The sequence below is a fragment of the Coregonus lavaretus genome, assembly GCF_964263955.1.
Source record: "Coregonus lavaretus genome assembly, chromosome: 17".
NCBI classification, from domain to species: domain Eukaryota; kingdom Metazoa; phylum Chordata; class Actinopteri; order Salmoniformes; family Salmonidae; genus Coregonus; species Coregonus lavaretus.
In genome coordinates this window covers 44443147-44458940 of record NC_140004.1, presented here as the reverse complement: position 1 = coordinate 44458940, position 15794 = coordinate 44443147, and the positions used below count along the sequence as shown (strand labels likewise).

The window sequence follows — 15794 nt, the reverse complement described above, 5'->3', positions numbered from 1 at the left end:
TGTCTATTTTTTATAAATCCTGTTTGATCCGGAGAGATAATTGATGGGAGGACTGTTTCTAGCCGCGTTGCCAGAATTTTGGCTAGAATTTTATAGTCCACATTTAGCAGGCTAATTGGACGGTATGATGCACAGTCAAGAGGGTCTTTGTTTTTTTTAAGAATAACACAAATGGTTGCTTGAGTGAGAGTATGTGGGAGAGCACCATTTACAAATGCATCATTGTACATTTCAATTAGAATAGGGGCTATTTTGGAGATAAACTTTTTATAAAACTCTGTCGAGTAGCCATCAGGCCCTGGGCTTCTCCCAGATTGAAGGGATTTGACAGCGTTAGACAGTTCTTCAACAGTGATCGGCTGCTCTAATTTTTTAACCAAGTCTCGGCCGACCGAAGGCACAGAAAGTGAGTGGAAGAAATCATCCAATTCCAGTGTATCCGCTTTACTTTCAGAGGTATATAGAGACTGGTAAAATCTCTTGAACTCCTCATTGATCCCCCCAGGATCTAATGATATCCCAGATGATGTACGAATTTTTGTAATCTGAGATGATGATGATAGTTGACGTAACTTGTGAGCTAATAATTTACTGGCTTTATCTCCTTGTTCATAGTAAGTGCTCCTAGACTTGACAAGCATTTCAGTAACCTGGTCTGTTAATAGTGTGTCAAATTCTGCTTGCAGAGTTAAACGTTCCTTATAAATATCCGGGGATGGTGAAACGGCATAAATGTCATCTAATTGGGCAATACAGCGTGTTAACATAGATAACCTATGCCTTTTCAATTTGTTCTCATGTGCGGTGTAGGAGATAATTTCACCTCTGATATAAGCTTTCAAAGTTTCCCAGAGAGTAGACGCAGAGATGTTTGGGGTTCTATTTGTAATCATGAAAAAGTCGATTTGACTCGAAACAAAATTGACAAAGTGTTCATTACTGAGCAGTTGAGTTTTTAGTCGCCAAGGCGGTCGCTGATTGTCAACATTTTGAAAAGCTACTTCCATAGTAACAGGGGCATGGTCAGATACAACAATTGGGTTATATGAACATGAAGATATGGAGTGGAGGAGCCGGTCATCAACAAGGAAGTAGTCTATGCGCGTAAAAGTGTGGTGAACCGATGAGAAAAAAGAGTATGCTTTCCCAGCTGGATTAACCATTCTCCAAGGATCTGAGACTGCGAATTCAGACATAAAGGTTCGAACAACTCTAGCTGAGGTTGATAGGGTGGTAGGTTTAGTGGAGGATCGATCCAATTGTGGGTCTAACCAACAGTTAAAGTCACCTCCTAAAATCAACATATGTGTGGACATATCTGGGAGTGTAGAGAAAACCGATTTGAAAAAATCACCATTGTCCCAATTAGGAGCATAGATATTAACAAGAAGAACCTTTGTATTGAGCAGTCTACCACTGACAATTATATATCTACCATGGGGATCTGCGATCACATTAGAACATGTAAAAGGTACCGATTTGTGAAGTAAAATAGCCACCCCTCTCGCCTTACTCTGAAATGAGGAGTGGAACACCTGACCCACCCATCTGCACCTAAGACTTGAGTGTTGTGATACCTTCAGATGAGTTTCTTGGAGAAAGATGATGTGAGCTTTCAAATGATGAAGATGGTGTAGCACCTTACTACGTTTAACTGGGTTATTTATGCCCCTGCAGTTCCAAGTAAGAAAATTAAAGCCATTCCCTCCAGCAGTATGGGCTACACTAGGCTGAGTCATATCTTAAGAGAGAGAGAGGATGTGTAAAGGACAAGGTACAATGTAAACTGAAGATCTTAGCTGAACCTAAAAGCGCAAATGTAAAAAACAAAGACAAGCGAAGAGGCACAAAAAACATATACAAACTATATACAAATAGAGAGTGAACGAACCCTTCCCTCACACCCGCCCTTGCCGAAGCATCTCCCCAAATGAGATGCAAGCAAAACCCTAAATACAAAGAAAGTTTAGAGCTAAGCATGATAACTCTTACTCTGTGCTACCTAAGATTAGTGACCATTTAACTAGAGTAAGCCAAACATGGATAAAATGGTCCCCAACAGAGTCTAAGGAAAACTATCCTCGATTAAGAGAGGTTTAACCTCGACGTAGATGGTAAATGATCAAACTGAAACAGCCATGCAGACCCCCAGATATTGGCATTAGAGGCGGCAAACCTGGGCTGGAAATAAAGAGATAAAAAAGAGAATGACATTCATATGTCGATGAACCCAGCAAAGATGGCTTCGTTAGTCACCCATTCGGCCTGCTAGCTAGCCTGCTAGGAAGACCAGCCAGCCAACCATTTGTTACACACCATGCGGTACAACAGCCGCTTTCACGTTCTTGTTGATGAAATCTGCCGCTATAGCCGGGTCCTCGAATCTGTGCATGGAGCCGTCCGGTAAAGTCAGTCTCAAAACCGCAGGGTAGATGAGGCCGAACTTTACGCCCGGGCAGGCGTGTAGTTGGCGTTTCACAGCTCCAAAGCTAGCCCGCCTCTTAGCCACAGCTGTTGTGTAGTCCGCAAATATCGAGACTCTTTTACCCTTATGTAGAAGAGGGGATGCTTCTCCCGATCTTCTCAGTATGTCGTTGCGGACGTGAAAGAAATGCACCCTGATGACAAATGGTCGCGGGGGTTCTCCATCCCTGGGTCGGCTACGCAGAGTGCGGTGAGCCCGGTCTAGCAATGGCTTCTCCTCTAGCCCGAGCAGCTCCTGAAGTAGCTGGGCCATGTACTCCGTGGGCCTTGGGCCCTCTACTCCCTCCGGTATTCCCAGTAGACGAATGTTGTTCCTCCGCATTCTACTTTCCATATCTTCGCATCTATTATCGAGGAATGCCACCCTGGTTGTCAATGAGCCGACGTTAGCCTCTAGCTCGCTAATGCGAGTGCTGTGGTCTGTAGCACCTCGCTCCAAATCCGATAAAGTCACCCCATGTGCGTCGAGCTTATTCTGTATACTCTCGATAGATTTTTTAAGCTCGTCTTTGATCGTTGATATCTCTGACCTGAGGTTGGTAGAGAGACAGTCAATTTTTCCGAAAATGTCGGTTTTGAGGGTGCCTATCACGGATTGCAGCGTCTCCACAGTCAGTGTTTCCGTGGGGCCGGCATTGGCAGCGTTCGGTGGCGGGGGTGAGTCGGGAGAAGTTGCAGGCTTGCTGCGGCCTGCTCTTGCAGACTCTGTTTTTGGTCGGGTTGATGTCATTACGAATTTAAATTAATTAAACTTGAACTGAGTTGTTTATGGGTCTCTTCAGACGCCTGGGCAAACAGAAATGTATGCAATTTTGCAAAGTTAAATATATAAATTTGGTCACTAACTCAGGAGCGATAGGGAGACGCGTGCTACATCCTTGGTCTCCAACAGCGCCCCCCGTTCTGCTAGTGGTGAGGTTTTAATGGGTGGGGGGTTAGTTGGTATAGTGGTGAGGTTTTAATGGGTGTAGGGTTAGTTGGTATAGTGGTGAGGTTTTAATGGGTGTAGGGTTAGTTGGTATAGTGGTGAGGTTTTAATAGGTGTAGGGTTAGTTGGTATAGTGGTGAGGTTTTAATGGGTGTAGGGTTAGTTGGTATAGTGGTGAGGTTTTAATGGGTGTAGGGTTAGTTGGTATAGTGGTGAGGTTTTAATGGGTGGAGGGTTAGTTGGTATAGTGGTGAGGTTTAATGGGTGTAGGGTTAGTTGGTATAGTGGTGAGGTTTTAATGGGTGGAAGGTTAGTTGGTATAGTGGTGAGGTTTTAATGGGTGGAGTGTTAGTTGGTAGGGACATTTTTCTTCCCTTTTCAACGTCCTTTTCCCTTTCCTTTTTTGTGTCACAAAGTGTAATGAATTCACACGCCAGAACAGTAGTCGGAAAGACATGGCTAGATAAGAGAAATATATATATAATAGCCCCACACTCCAGTACAGTAGGTGGCGGTGTATGTATCTTTCAGTTGGTTGCGGTCCGCCAATACAATTTTAAAGAAGAAGAAGACCAAACACGGAAGCGCACGTTTGAACAAAATCAGCTTTGCAACTGCTGTATTTTACATGCATTTTGCAGTATTTAATGGGTGTTTTAAATAGCCCAAGTTTAAGCCGTTTGCGAGTTATTGTTCTCATATTGACTGGAAGCTTTGTATTGTGTGTCGTCTGGAATTTGAAGCCTAAAACGCCAGAGATATCCACAGGTAGGCTACCATGCTAACGTTCTCTAAACGCACTGCTCTCTGACTATGATTGCACTTAGTTGCCAAGAGTCCAACATCACTGTTCAAATCAAATTGTATTTGTCACATGCGCCGAATACAACAGGTGTAGACCTTACAGTGAAATGCTTACTTACAAGCCCTTAACCAACAATGCAGTTTTCAGAAAAATAAGTGTTAAGTAAAACAATAGATAAGTAAAATAATTAAAGAACAACAGTAAAATAACAGTAGTGAGGCTAAATACAGGGGGTACCGGTACAGAGGCAATGTGAGGGGGCACAGGTTAGTTAAGGTAATTAAGGTAATATGTACATGTAGTTAGAGTTAAAGTGACTATGCACAGATAATAAACAGAGAGTAGCAGCAGCGTAAAAGTGGGGGTGGGGGGAACAATGCAAATAGTCCGGGTAGCAATTTGATTAGCTGTTCAGGAGTCTTATCAAATCAAGTCAAATTTTATTTGCCACATGTGCCGAATACAACAGGTGTAGACATTACAGTGAAATGCAAATAGTCCGGGTAGCCATGATTAGCTGTTCAGGAGTCTTATGGCTTGGGGGTAGAAGCTGTTGAGAAGCCTTTTGGACCTAGACTTGCCGTGCGGTAGCAGAGAGAACAGTCTATGACTAGGGTGGCTTGAGTCTTTGACAATTTTTAGGGTCTTCCTCTGACACCGCCTGGTATAGAGGTCCTGGATGGCAGGAAGCTTGACCCCAGTGATGTACTGGGCCGTACGCACTACCCTCTGTAGTGCCTTGCGGTCGGAGGCCGAGCAGTTGCCATACCAGGCGGTGATGCAACCAGTCAGGATGCTCTCGATGGTGCAGCTGTATAACTTTTTGAGGATCTGAGGACCCATGCCAAATATTTTCAGTCTCCTGAGGGGGAATAGGTTTTGTCGTGCCCTCTTCACGACTGTCTTTGTGTGTTTGGACCATGATAGTTTGTTGGTGATATGGACACCAAGGAACTTGAAGCTCTCAACCTGTTCCACTACAGCCCCGTCGATGAGAATGGGGGCGTGCTCAGTCCTCTTTTTTTTCCTGTAGTCCACAATCATCTCCTTTGTCTTGATCACGTTGAGGGAGAGGTTGTTATCCTGGCACCACACGGCCAGGTCTCTGACCTCCTCCCTATAGGCTGTCTCATCGTTGTCGGTGATCAGGCCTACCACTGTTGTGTCGTCGGCAAACTTAATGATGGTGTTGGAGTCGTGCCTGGCCATGCAGTGATGGGTGAACAAGGAGTACAGGAGGGGACTGAGCACGCACCCCTGAGGGGCCCCCGTGTTGAGGATCAGCGTGGCAGACGTGTTGTTACCTACCCTTACCACCTGAGTGCGGCCCGTCAGGAAGTCCAGGATCCAGTTGCAGAGGGAGGTGTTTAGTCCCAGGATCCTTAGCTTAGTGATGAGCTATGAGGCCACTATGGTGTTGAATGCTGAGCTGTAGTCAATGAATAGCATTCTCACGTAGGTGTTCCTCTTGTCCAGGTGGGAAAGGGCAGTGTGGAGTGCAATAGAGATTGCATCATCTGTGGATCTGTTGGGGCGGTATGCAAATTGGAGTGGGTCTAGAGTTTCTGGGATAATGGTGTTGATATGAGCCATGACCAGCCTTTCAAAGCACTTCATAGCTACAGACATGAGTTGCTACGGGTCGGTAGTCATTTAGACAGGTTATCTTAGTGTTCTTGGGCACAGGGACTATGGTGATCTGCTTGAAACATGTTGGTATTACAGACTCAGTCAGGGACATGTTAAAAATGTCAGTGAAGACACTTGCCAGTTGGTCAGCACATGCTCGGAGTACACGTCCTGGTAATCCGTCTGGCCCTGCGGCCTTGTGAATGTTGACTTAAGGGTAGAAGCTGTTAAGAAGCCTTTTGGACCTAGACTTGGCACTCCGGTACCGCTTGCCGTGCGGTAGCAGAGAGAACAGTCTATGACTAGGGTGGCTGGAGTCTTTGACAATTTTTAGGGTCTTTCTCTGACACCGCCTGTTATAGAGGTCCTGGATGGCAGGAAGCTTGGCCCCAGTGATGTACTGGGCCGTACGCACTACCATCTGTAGTGCCTTGCAGTCGGAGGCCAAGCAGTTGCCATACCAGGCAGTGATGCAACCAGTCAGGATGCTCTCGATGGTGCAGCTGTATAACTTTTTAAGGATTTGAGGACCCATGTTACACAGGCATATGACACGCTAGTTTAATGTCTTGTGCGTATGTTTAATGTCTCGTGAATAACACAACCTAGCTTGGTTAATTGCTGACAGTAGTATAAACACATTGTATATAGAAGTATAAAATCACTAGAGCTAGCTATCCAAACAGTTATATCAAAGATTTGTATAACTAACCCAAGATAGACCACAGCCTGTTGTTTCCAATGGGAGCAAATGAAGCATAGTGGGCAGAGTCAAGCACGAGCTAGCGAGAGCCTATTGTCGCGTTCTAGCATGTATTTGCATTTTTCCGTTAGGGAAAGCCTACTCTGAAGTGGGCTTGTGCAATAACTTGATTCGCCCTTGCAATCCTTCTAAACAATGCACTTTAAAAAATAACTTGGGCAAAGGCTAAAGTCTACAAAAACGTATTCCACTCTGTTTGTAACATATTCTAGTTTTGGAAACTGAAAACTGTTTTGAGATCAAATGTTTCATTGATGAGAAAATTAAAATGGGCAGAATTTTGGCCAAAATCCATCTCCCTCCATCTTCTCCCACTGCCGCCCACTGGGCTACCTCTCCTCCATATTGGGTAGTGAGTGGAAACGCCAACAGGATGCTTCACATTTATACGTTAGGTGAAATATCTGTCCCATTGTTCTGTCTGTGGTTATATTTCCTATCTATTTCCATCTCTTATTTCCGGCCGTCACTAGTTACTACAGCCACAAAGTCATTAATTATGGCTAAACCCCGCCTAGTTCTAAAATGTATCTTCTTAAAATGTTAAACCTAACCTTAACCACACTGCTAACCTTATGCCTAACCCTAACCACACTGCTAACCTTATGCCTAACCCTAACCACACTGCTAACCATATGCCTAACCACACTGCTAACCTTATGCCTAACCCTAACCACACTGCTAACCTTATGCCTAACCACACTGCTAACCTTATGCCTAACCCTAACCACACTGCTAACCTTATGCCTAACCACACTGCTAACCTTGTGCCTAACCATAATCACACTGCTAACCTTATGTCTAACCTTAACCACACTGCTAACCTTATGCCTAACCTTAACCACACTGCTAACCTTATGCCTAACCTTAACCACACTGCTAACCTTATGTCTAACCTTAACCACACTGCTAACCTTATGCCTAACCACACTGCTAACCTTATGCCTAACCCTAACCCTAACCTTATACCTAACCCAAACCCTAACCTTATGCCTAACCCTAACCTTATGCCTAACCCAAACCCTAACCTTATGCCTAACCTTATGCCTAACCCTAACCTTACATTTCAGATGTAAAAGCTCATTTTTGTTTTCATGGATTTATAGCCCATTTTGACTTTGTGGCTGTGGTAATTAGTGACAACCCTTATTTCCTGTCCATGTCTAGAACCGATGAGTGACCAGACTCTGGAGTATTTTCTCAGCCAGGGGAAGATAAATGTGAAGGATGCAGCAGATATTGAATGGGCCCATGCTGCCAACAGCAAGACCAAAATCACAGAGGCACTACAAAGTAAGACCACCTAGGATGGAGAGAGTTATATCAAATAATCTAGAGTGGATATGGTTGTATTCATTATGTTGCCCGTCTTTACACAGGCCCATTATTCCTCTAGAGATGTCATATAATTCTGTGGAAAGTTGGGGCTCTATTAGAAATACATAAGTGACTTGCGCACAACGTAACCCAGAGAGTTATCTGGTTGTAAAGATGCAGTGGAAAAGGTACAGTGGATCAATTCATTTGCTCATTCTAGTATTTCATATCCATACACCCAAGGCTCCGCCCACATGATTGAGGCAGACCTTCTTCTGAGGAGCCACGACCCAAAAGAGCCAATCATGGCTCATCCTCCTGAGACTGACAGCGATGTCACGCTGAGTGATTGGCTGAAGGAGGTCAAGGCGTCAGACAAGGGGATAAAGCTAGACTTCAAAAGGTGAATTATCTTTCTACTAATGATTGTTTAGTACTCGTTATACTTTTTTGTTATACCTTAACTAGCTATAGATGTTCCCTCATTTGTGTATCACCTGTAAGTAGGATGGAATATCGTCCAACCTGTCATAAAGTAAGGAGGCTTGTCTGAGCCAGAACAACACACAGGGCAGGACGCTAACTGCTTGAGTGCCTATTACATTTACATTTACGTCATTTAGCAGACGCTCTTATCCAGAGCGACTTACAGTTAGTGCATACATTATTATTTTCATACTGGCCCCCTGTGGGAAACGAACCCACAACCCTGGCGTTGCAAACGCCATGCTCTATCAACTGAGCTACCTCCCTGCCTGCCATTCCCTCCCCTACCCTGGACGACGCTGGGCCAATTGTGCGCCGCCCCATTGGTCTCCCGGTTGCGGCCGGCTACAGCAGAGCCTGGATTCGAACCAGGATCTCTAGTGGCACAGCTAGTACTGCGATGCAGCGCCTTAGACCACTGCGCCACTCGGGAGGCCGAGTGACCGAGTGACGATAGTATCTTCTGACTAGGGGGGGGGGAGTTTTGTTGAGAGCCCCGACGATTGCTCTAAACGTTAACACGCATCGCTTGCGGTGTGGTTTTGGAAAAATAAGGAACGTATCTTTCATATCAGCGAGAAATAATTGTCAAAAAAAATAAATGTTAAATTACTACGCACCTTTTATAGGGTTAGGGTTCCCACATGGCCATACAGTGCCTTGCAAAAGTATTCACCCCCCTTGGCGTTTTTCCTATTTTGTTGCATTACAACCTGTAATTTAAATTGATTTTTATTTGGATTTCATGTAATGGACATACACAAAATAGTCCAAATTGGTGAAGTGGAATGAAAAAAAATGACTTGTTTAAAAAAAGTATAAAGAATTAATAACAGAAAAGTGGTGCGTGCATATGTATTCACCCGCTTTGCTATGAAGCCCCTAAATAAGATCTGGTGCAACCAATTTCCTTCAGAAGTCACATAATTAGTTAAATAAAGTCCACCTGTGTGCAATCTAAGTGTCACATAATGTGTCACATGATCTCAGTATACATACACCTGTTCTGAAAGGCCCCAGAGTCTGCAACACCACTAAGCAAGGGGCACCACCAAGCAAGCGGCACCATGAAGACCAAGGAGCTCTCCAAACAGTTCAGGGACAAAGTTGTGGAGAAGTACAGATCAGGGTTGGGTTATAAAAAAAATATCTGAAACTTTGAACATCCCACGGAGCACCATTAAATCCATTATTAAAACATTTAAAGAATATGGCACCACAACAAACCTGCCAAGAGCGGGCCGCACACCAAAACTCACGGCCCAGGCAAGGAGGGCATTAATCAGAGAGGCAACAAAGAGACCAAAGATAACCCTGAAGGAACTGCAAAGCTCCACAGCGGAGATTGGAGTATCTGTCCATAGGACCACTTTAAGCCGTACACTCCACAGAGCTGGGCTTTACGGAAGAGTGGCCAGAAAAAAGCCATTGCTTAAAGAAAAAAATAAGCAAACACGTTTGGTGTTCGCCAAAAGGCATGTGGGAGACTCCCCAAACATATGGAAGGAGGTACTCTGGTCAGATGAGACTAAAATTGAGCTTTTTGGCCATCAAGGAAAACGCTATGTCTGGTGCAAACCCAACACCTCTCATCACCCCGAGAACACCATCCCCACAGTGAAGCATGGTGGTGGCAGCATCCCAAAAAATAAATTCATCGGTAGGGACTGGGAAACTGGTCAGAATTGAAGGAATGATGGATGGCGCTAAATACAGGGAAATTCTTGAAGGAAACTTGTTTCAGTCTTCCAGAGATTTGAGACTGGGACGGAGGTTCACCTTCCAGCAGGACAATGACCCTAAGCATACTGCTAAAGCAACACTCGAGTGGTTTAAGGGGAAACATTTAAATGTCTTGGAATGGCCTAGTCAAAGCCCAGACCTCAATCCAATTGAGAATCTGTGGTATGACTTAAAGATTGCTGTACACCAGCGGAACCCATCCAACTTGAAGGAGCTGGAGCAGTTTTGCCTTGAAGAATGGGCAAAAATCCCAGTAGCTAGATGTGCCAAGCTTATAGAGACATACCCCAAGAGACTTGCAGCTGTAATTGCTGCAAAAGGTGACTCTACAAAGTATTGACTTTGGGGGGGGGTGAATAGTTATGCACGCTCAAGTTTTCTGTTTTTTGGTCTTATTTCTTGCTTGTTTCACCCCCAAAAATATTTTGCATCTTCAAAGTGGTAGGCGTGTTATGTAAATCAAATGATACAGACCCCCCAAAAATCCATTTTAATTCTAGGTTGTAAGGCAACAAAATAGGAAAAATGCCAAGGGGGGTGAATACTTTCGCAAGCCACTGTATTTCCATGTTACAGCGCTTGTTTATGGAAAACGGATGGAAGACAGAATGGACTACCTGTGCTAATTGTCTATCTGTGTCTCTGAACACCTGTGTGAAAATGGAAGACGGACGCCTCAAACGTGTTGTCACCTGAAAAACACTGTCGGCTGCAACTGTGTTAAAACAGTGTGCAGTAAGTGTATATTTAGCATTTATGAAATTATTTTGATGTGATATGAAAGTAGAGGGCTTTGTGTTTCTAGAACCGTACCGCAATTGAGAATCGATTCACATTTAGATGGAGTTATTTGGCTTTTTTGGCTTCCAGAGCCAATTCACCTCTAAACAGAACAAGTAATCAATCAATCAATCACATTTATTTTATAAAGTCCTTTTTACATCAGCAGTTGTCACAAAGTGTTTATACAGATACCCAGCCTAAAACCCCAATGCAGATGTAAGGTCCTTGGACGAAAAGGAGTAACGTTAGGCTACTATAAGTTCATAATTGGGCTAGCAGCTAAATCCCCTGTTTCTTTAGTGTGAGGCAGCTTGATGTACACCGCCTGGACGCTAGTCTATCATACAACCTTTAGGTGTACCCAGATGTTAGTCAGGACTGCGTGGTTTTCCTAGACAGAGCCTATTTCTGGACTAAAAGCTACACTGAACAAAAATACAATCGCAACATGTAAAGTGTTGGTCCCATGTTTCATGAACTGAAATAAAACATTCCAGAAATTGTCCATATGCACAAAAAGCTTATTTCTCTCAGATTTTGTGCACAAATTTGTTTACATCCCAGTTAGTGAGCATTTCTCCTTTGCCAAGGTAATCCATCCACCTGATAGGTGGGGCATATCAAGAAGGTGATTAAACAGTATGCTGAGGAATATAAAAAGCCACTCTAAAATGTGCTGTTTTGTCATGCAACACAATGCCACAGATTTACATTTACATTTTAGTCATTTAGCAGACGCTCTTATCCAGAGCAAACGCCATGCTCTATCAACTGAGCTACATCCCTGCCGGCCATTCCCTCCCCTACCCTGGACGACGCTAGGCCAATTGTACGCCACCCATGAGTCTCCCGGTCGCGGCCGGCTGCGACAGAGCCTCGATTCAAACCAGGATCTCTAGTGGCACAGTTAGCACTGCGATGCAGTGCCTTAGACCACTGCGCCAATCAGGAGTACAGATGACTCAAGTTTTGAGGGAGCGTGCAATTGGCATGCTGATTGCAGGAATGTCCACCAGAGCTGTTGCCAGAGAATTTAATGTTAATTTCTCTACCATAAGCCGCCTCCAATGTCATTTTAGAGAATTTGGCAGTACATCCAACCGCCCTCACACACGCAGACCGCGTGTATGGCGTTGTGTGGGCGAGCGGTTTGCTGATGTCAACGTTGTGAACAGAGTGCCCGATGGTGGGGTTATAGTATGGGCAGGCATAAGCGACGGACAACGAACACAATTGCATTTTATCGATGGCAATTTGAATGCACAGAGATACCGTGACGCGATCCTGAGACCCATTGTCGTGCCATTCATCCGCCGACATCACCTCATGTTTCAGCATGATAATGCACGGCCCCATGTCGCAAGGATCTGTACACAATTCCTGGAAGCTGAATTGTGTACATGGCCTGCATACTCACCAGGCATGTCAGTCGTTGAGCATGTTTGGGATGCTCTGGATCGACGTGTACGACAGCGTGTTCCAGTTCCCGACAATATCCAGCAACTTCGCACAGCATTGAAGAGGAATGGGACAACATTCCACAGGCCACAATCAACAGCCTGCTCAACTCTATGCAAAGGAGATGTGTCGCGATGCATGAGGCAAATGGTCACACCAGATACTGACAGGTTTTCGGATCCACGCTCCTACTTTTTCTTTTTAAAGGTATCTGTGACCAACCGATGCATATATATTCCTGGTCATGTGAAATCCATAGATTAGGGCATAATGAACTTATTTAAATTGACTGATTTTCCTTATATGAACTGTAACTCAGTAAAATCAAAGAAATTGTTGCATGTTGCGTTTAAATTTTCATTCAGTATATTTCAGTGGAGATTTTCCAATCCAGGACCAGGGTTAATCTGTGTCCAGGAAACCGGCCTCAGTCAGTTTGTGTAATCCCATTGATTGTTCAACCCAGCCTGGCAGCGGTAGCTCCATCCATGGTGTTATTAGACGAGGTTCGGACTGAGCTCCGTGGTCCTGTGTGGATCAACGCTGACATCCTGCCAGGCCCTGGAGGCAAGGCCACACCCCTTGACCCCAAAGTCTTCCTGGAGGCAGCTGTGACCCCAGGTTCCCATGGTGATGTTCTCTCCCTGGGCTGGACAACGGGCTGGACTGCAGATACACACAACCCAGGTGAGTTACCTGAACACAGATGAGCTGGTGTTTACATCATAGCTACCGTGGCTGTACTCATTCATCATACCTGGTAAATATAGGTTGCAGGCATAATGTTTAATAACATATAAGTATGTAGGAGCCTTATGATGTCTTAATAACTTCTCTGCCCCATAGGGTACAGCTGGGAGATGGTGAGGGAGATGGAGGCAGTGTGTCGGACACTAAGACATCCGGTCACCTTCCCGGTCAGAGCAGCCCTCCTACCCAAGTCATTCTCCCAGCTACACTGGCTTCTACAGCAGTCAGACAGGTTTGATTTATTTTACATTTATTTAACCAGGACGTCACAGAAAACCTCTTTCCCAAGGGAGACCTTGCAACAGAAGTGATTTGGTGGGCCACGCTTGCATGATAAGAAACCTTGCTAGGCTTTAGCTCAGCAGGCTAACCCAGTTTTGTGGAGCACAGATGTATGGTTCCCATATTCAGATGGGCAACAGGTCAGAAAGGTTAGCATTAGTCAGTTATTATGGTGGTTTTGAGTAGGATATGGTACGCCTGCCTCAGTTCACTTAATACATTCTTCTGTGGCACAAAGCTCCACATTTATCCATGTTCTCTAGCCGTCCACTATGCTGCACTCTTCAGTCTATCCTCCTCTCCTCCACTCTTCAGTCTATCCTCCTCTCCTCCACTCTTCTCTCTATCCTCCTCTCCTCCACTCTTCAGTCTATCCTCCTCTCCTCCACTCTTCAGTCTATCCTCCTCCTCCTCCACTCTTCAGTCTATCCTCCTCTCCTCCACTCTTCAGTCTATCCTCCTCTCCTCCACTCTTCAGTCTATCCTCCTCTCCTCCACTCTTCAGTCTATCCTCCTCTCCTCCACTCTTCAGTCTATCCTCCTCTCCTTCACTCTTCAGTCTATCCTCCTCTCCTCCACTCTTCTCTCTATCCTCCTCTCCTCCACTCTTCTCTCTATCCTCCTCTCCTCCACTCTTCAGTCTATCCTCCTCTCCTCCACTCTTCAGTCTATCCTCCTCTCTTCAGTCTATCCTCCTCTCTTCAGTCTATCCTCCTCTCCTCCACTCTTCTCTCTATCCTCCTCTCCTCCACTCTTCAGTCTATCCTCCTCTCCTCCACGCTTCAGTCTATCCTCCTCTCCTCCACTCTTCAGTCTATCCTCCTCTCCTCCACTCTTCAGTCTATCCTCCTCTCCTCCACTCTTCTCTCTATCCTCTGTTTGTGAATGTGCAAGCCTAACGATGACTTCATTCAGATCTAATAGCATGAAGCATCTCCACCCTCTCCCAGGATTTTGTTCCAGCCCTGCTTTAAACACCTGATTCTACTAATCAGCTGCTCCTCAGGACCTTTTTGTAGGCAAAGCACATTTCAGTGACCAGCCGACCGACAATAAAAGATGTGTGATCTGATCCTGTGTATAATACTGTCTGTTCCGTGTCCTCTCCTAGGTACAGCCTGACAGTGTGGACTGGCCACGCTGATGTCTTAGCTGTAGAGGACCTATTGCCTTACAGGAGAGACCTCGACAAGAGCAGGATCTATTACGACCTGCTGGACTCACAGAGGGCACAGCTCAAAGGACTAAGGGGCTACTGATCTCCTGTTATTTTTTTTTTCTATTTGTCTTTCTGCATTGTTGGGAAGGGTACGCATTTCGCTGTTAGTCTACTCCTGTTGTTTTACGAAAGGATGTGAGGAATAAAATGTGATTTGAATTGATACCCCCCCCCCCGGGGCCTTATGATCTAAAAAGGCTAAACTGATCCTGGATCAGCACTTCTGAATATTGGGCCCAGAGCTCAGAAGACTCGTAGTCTACTCGTGAAAGGACAACAGTTGTGCAGCCGAAGTGGCACCCTATTCCTTATGTAGTGCACTACTTTTGACCAGAGACATGGGGAGCAGTGCTTTTCGATCAGCGGTAGGGAATGGGGTGACACGCCGGTGAAAGGAGTCCGATGGAAATGATTCTACGCTAAACTAGTTGAAGAGGACTTTAGCAGACTGAACCTTACTGGAGTTACATAAGACCAATGAACTATTTAATAACCATTCAGAAGTCAAGACAATAGTTACCATTTCTGAACTGAAATCAGGGCCACATTCAGGATCACAATGTAGCAGAATGTTTTCAGTTTGAACAAAACATTTACCTTGAACATTTGGCAAATAACTATTTCTGGTATCAATGTGTTTTTCAAATAATACATTATATTAAAACATTATGTGTAAGATGTCACCCTTGAGATTTCCTGTTCAGCTCATAAATACAGATTTTAATTAGCAGTAAAGGAGCACAACAGAACAAGCGAAAGGAAACACAACTACCTCGTCAAATGGTGTACAAAACAACCCTGTTGAATAAATACTATGTAAATACAATAATTGGATGCTCTGAAATTCTAATCACTTTCAAACAGAACATTGCACCTTATTATCAAGAAGCTTGATTCTCTTGTTTTCATTTTTTGGTGTTTGTTCCCTTTGACGCATACATTTTCCTTAGTGAGTTTTGATCTTCGACAGTCAGAGGAGTTCGCTTGAGTCCCAGATGTGTTTGTGCTGTCTTGCTTTGACACATACATTTTCCTTAGTGAGTTTGATCTTCGACAGTCAGAGGAGTTCGCTTGAGTCCCAGATGTGTTTGTGCTGTCTTGCTTTCAGTCTGTCATTGATTCAGTCAGAGAATGCCACGCTTCCCTT

The 15794-nt window shown here is 44.7% G+C and overlaps 1 protein-coding gene across 1 annotated transcript; it reads left to right on the top strand.

Annotated features, from left to right (window-relative positions):
• Positions 1 to 3940: 3940 nt before the first annotated feature.
• Positions 3941 to 15530, top strand: fam151b (family with sequence similarity 151 member B). The gene is made up of 6 exons (XM_084180256.1): positions 3941 to 4180; positions 7777 to 7902; positions 8170 to 8329; positions 12863 to 13083; positions 13243 to 13378; positions 14540 to 15530. The coding sequence occupies exons 1-6, from the start codon at positions 4060 to 4062 to the stop codon at positions 14685 to 14687; spliced, it is 912 nt and encodes a 303-aa protein (XP_084036382.1). The 5' UTR covers positions 3941 to 4059; the 3' UTR covers positions 14688 to 15530.
• Positions 15531 to 15794: the final 264 nt, after the last annotated feature.

Excerpts from the sequence above, each read along its gene's own strand:
- fam151b (XM_084180256.1), top strand. The coding sequence starts at position 4,060 with ATGGGTGTTTTAAATAGCCCAAGTTTAAGCCGTTTGCGAGTTATTGTT. Across the intron at positions 8,330-12,862 it reads ATAAAGCTAGACTTCAAAAG|CCTGGCAGCGGTAGCTCCAT; the intron begins GTGAATTATCTT and ends TGTTCAACCCAG. Across the intron at positions 13,379-14,539 it reads CTTCTACAGCAGTCAGACAG|GTACAGCCTGACAGTGTGGA; the intron begins GTTTGATTTATT and ends GTCCTCTCCTAG.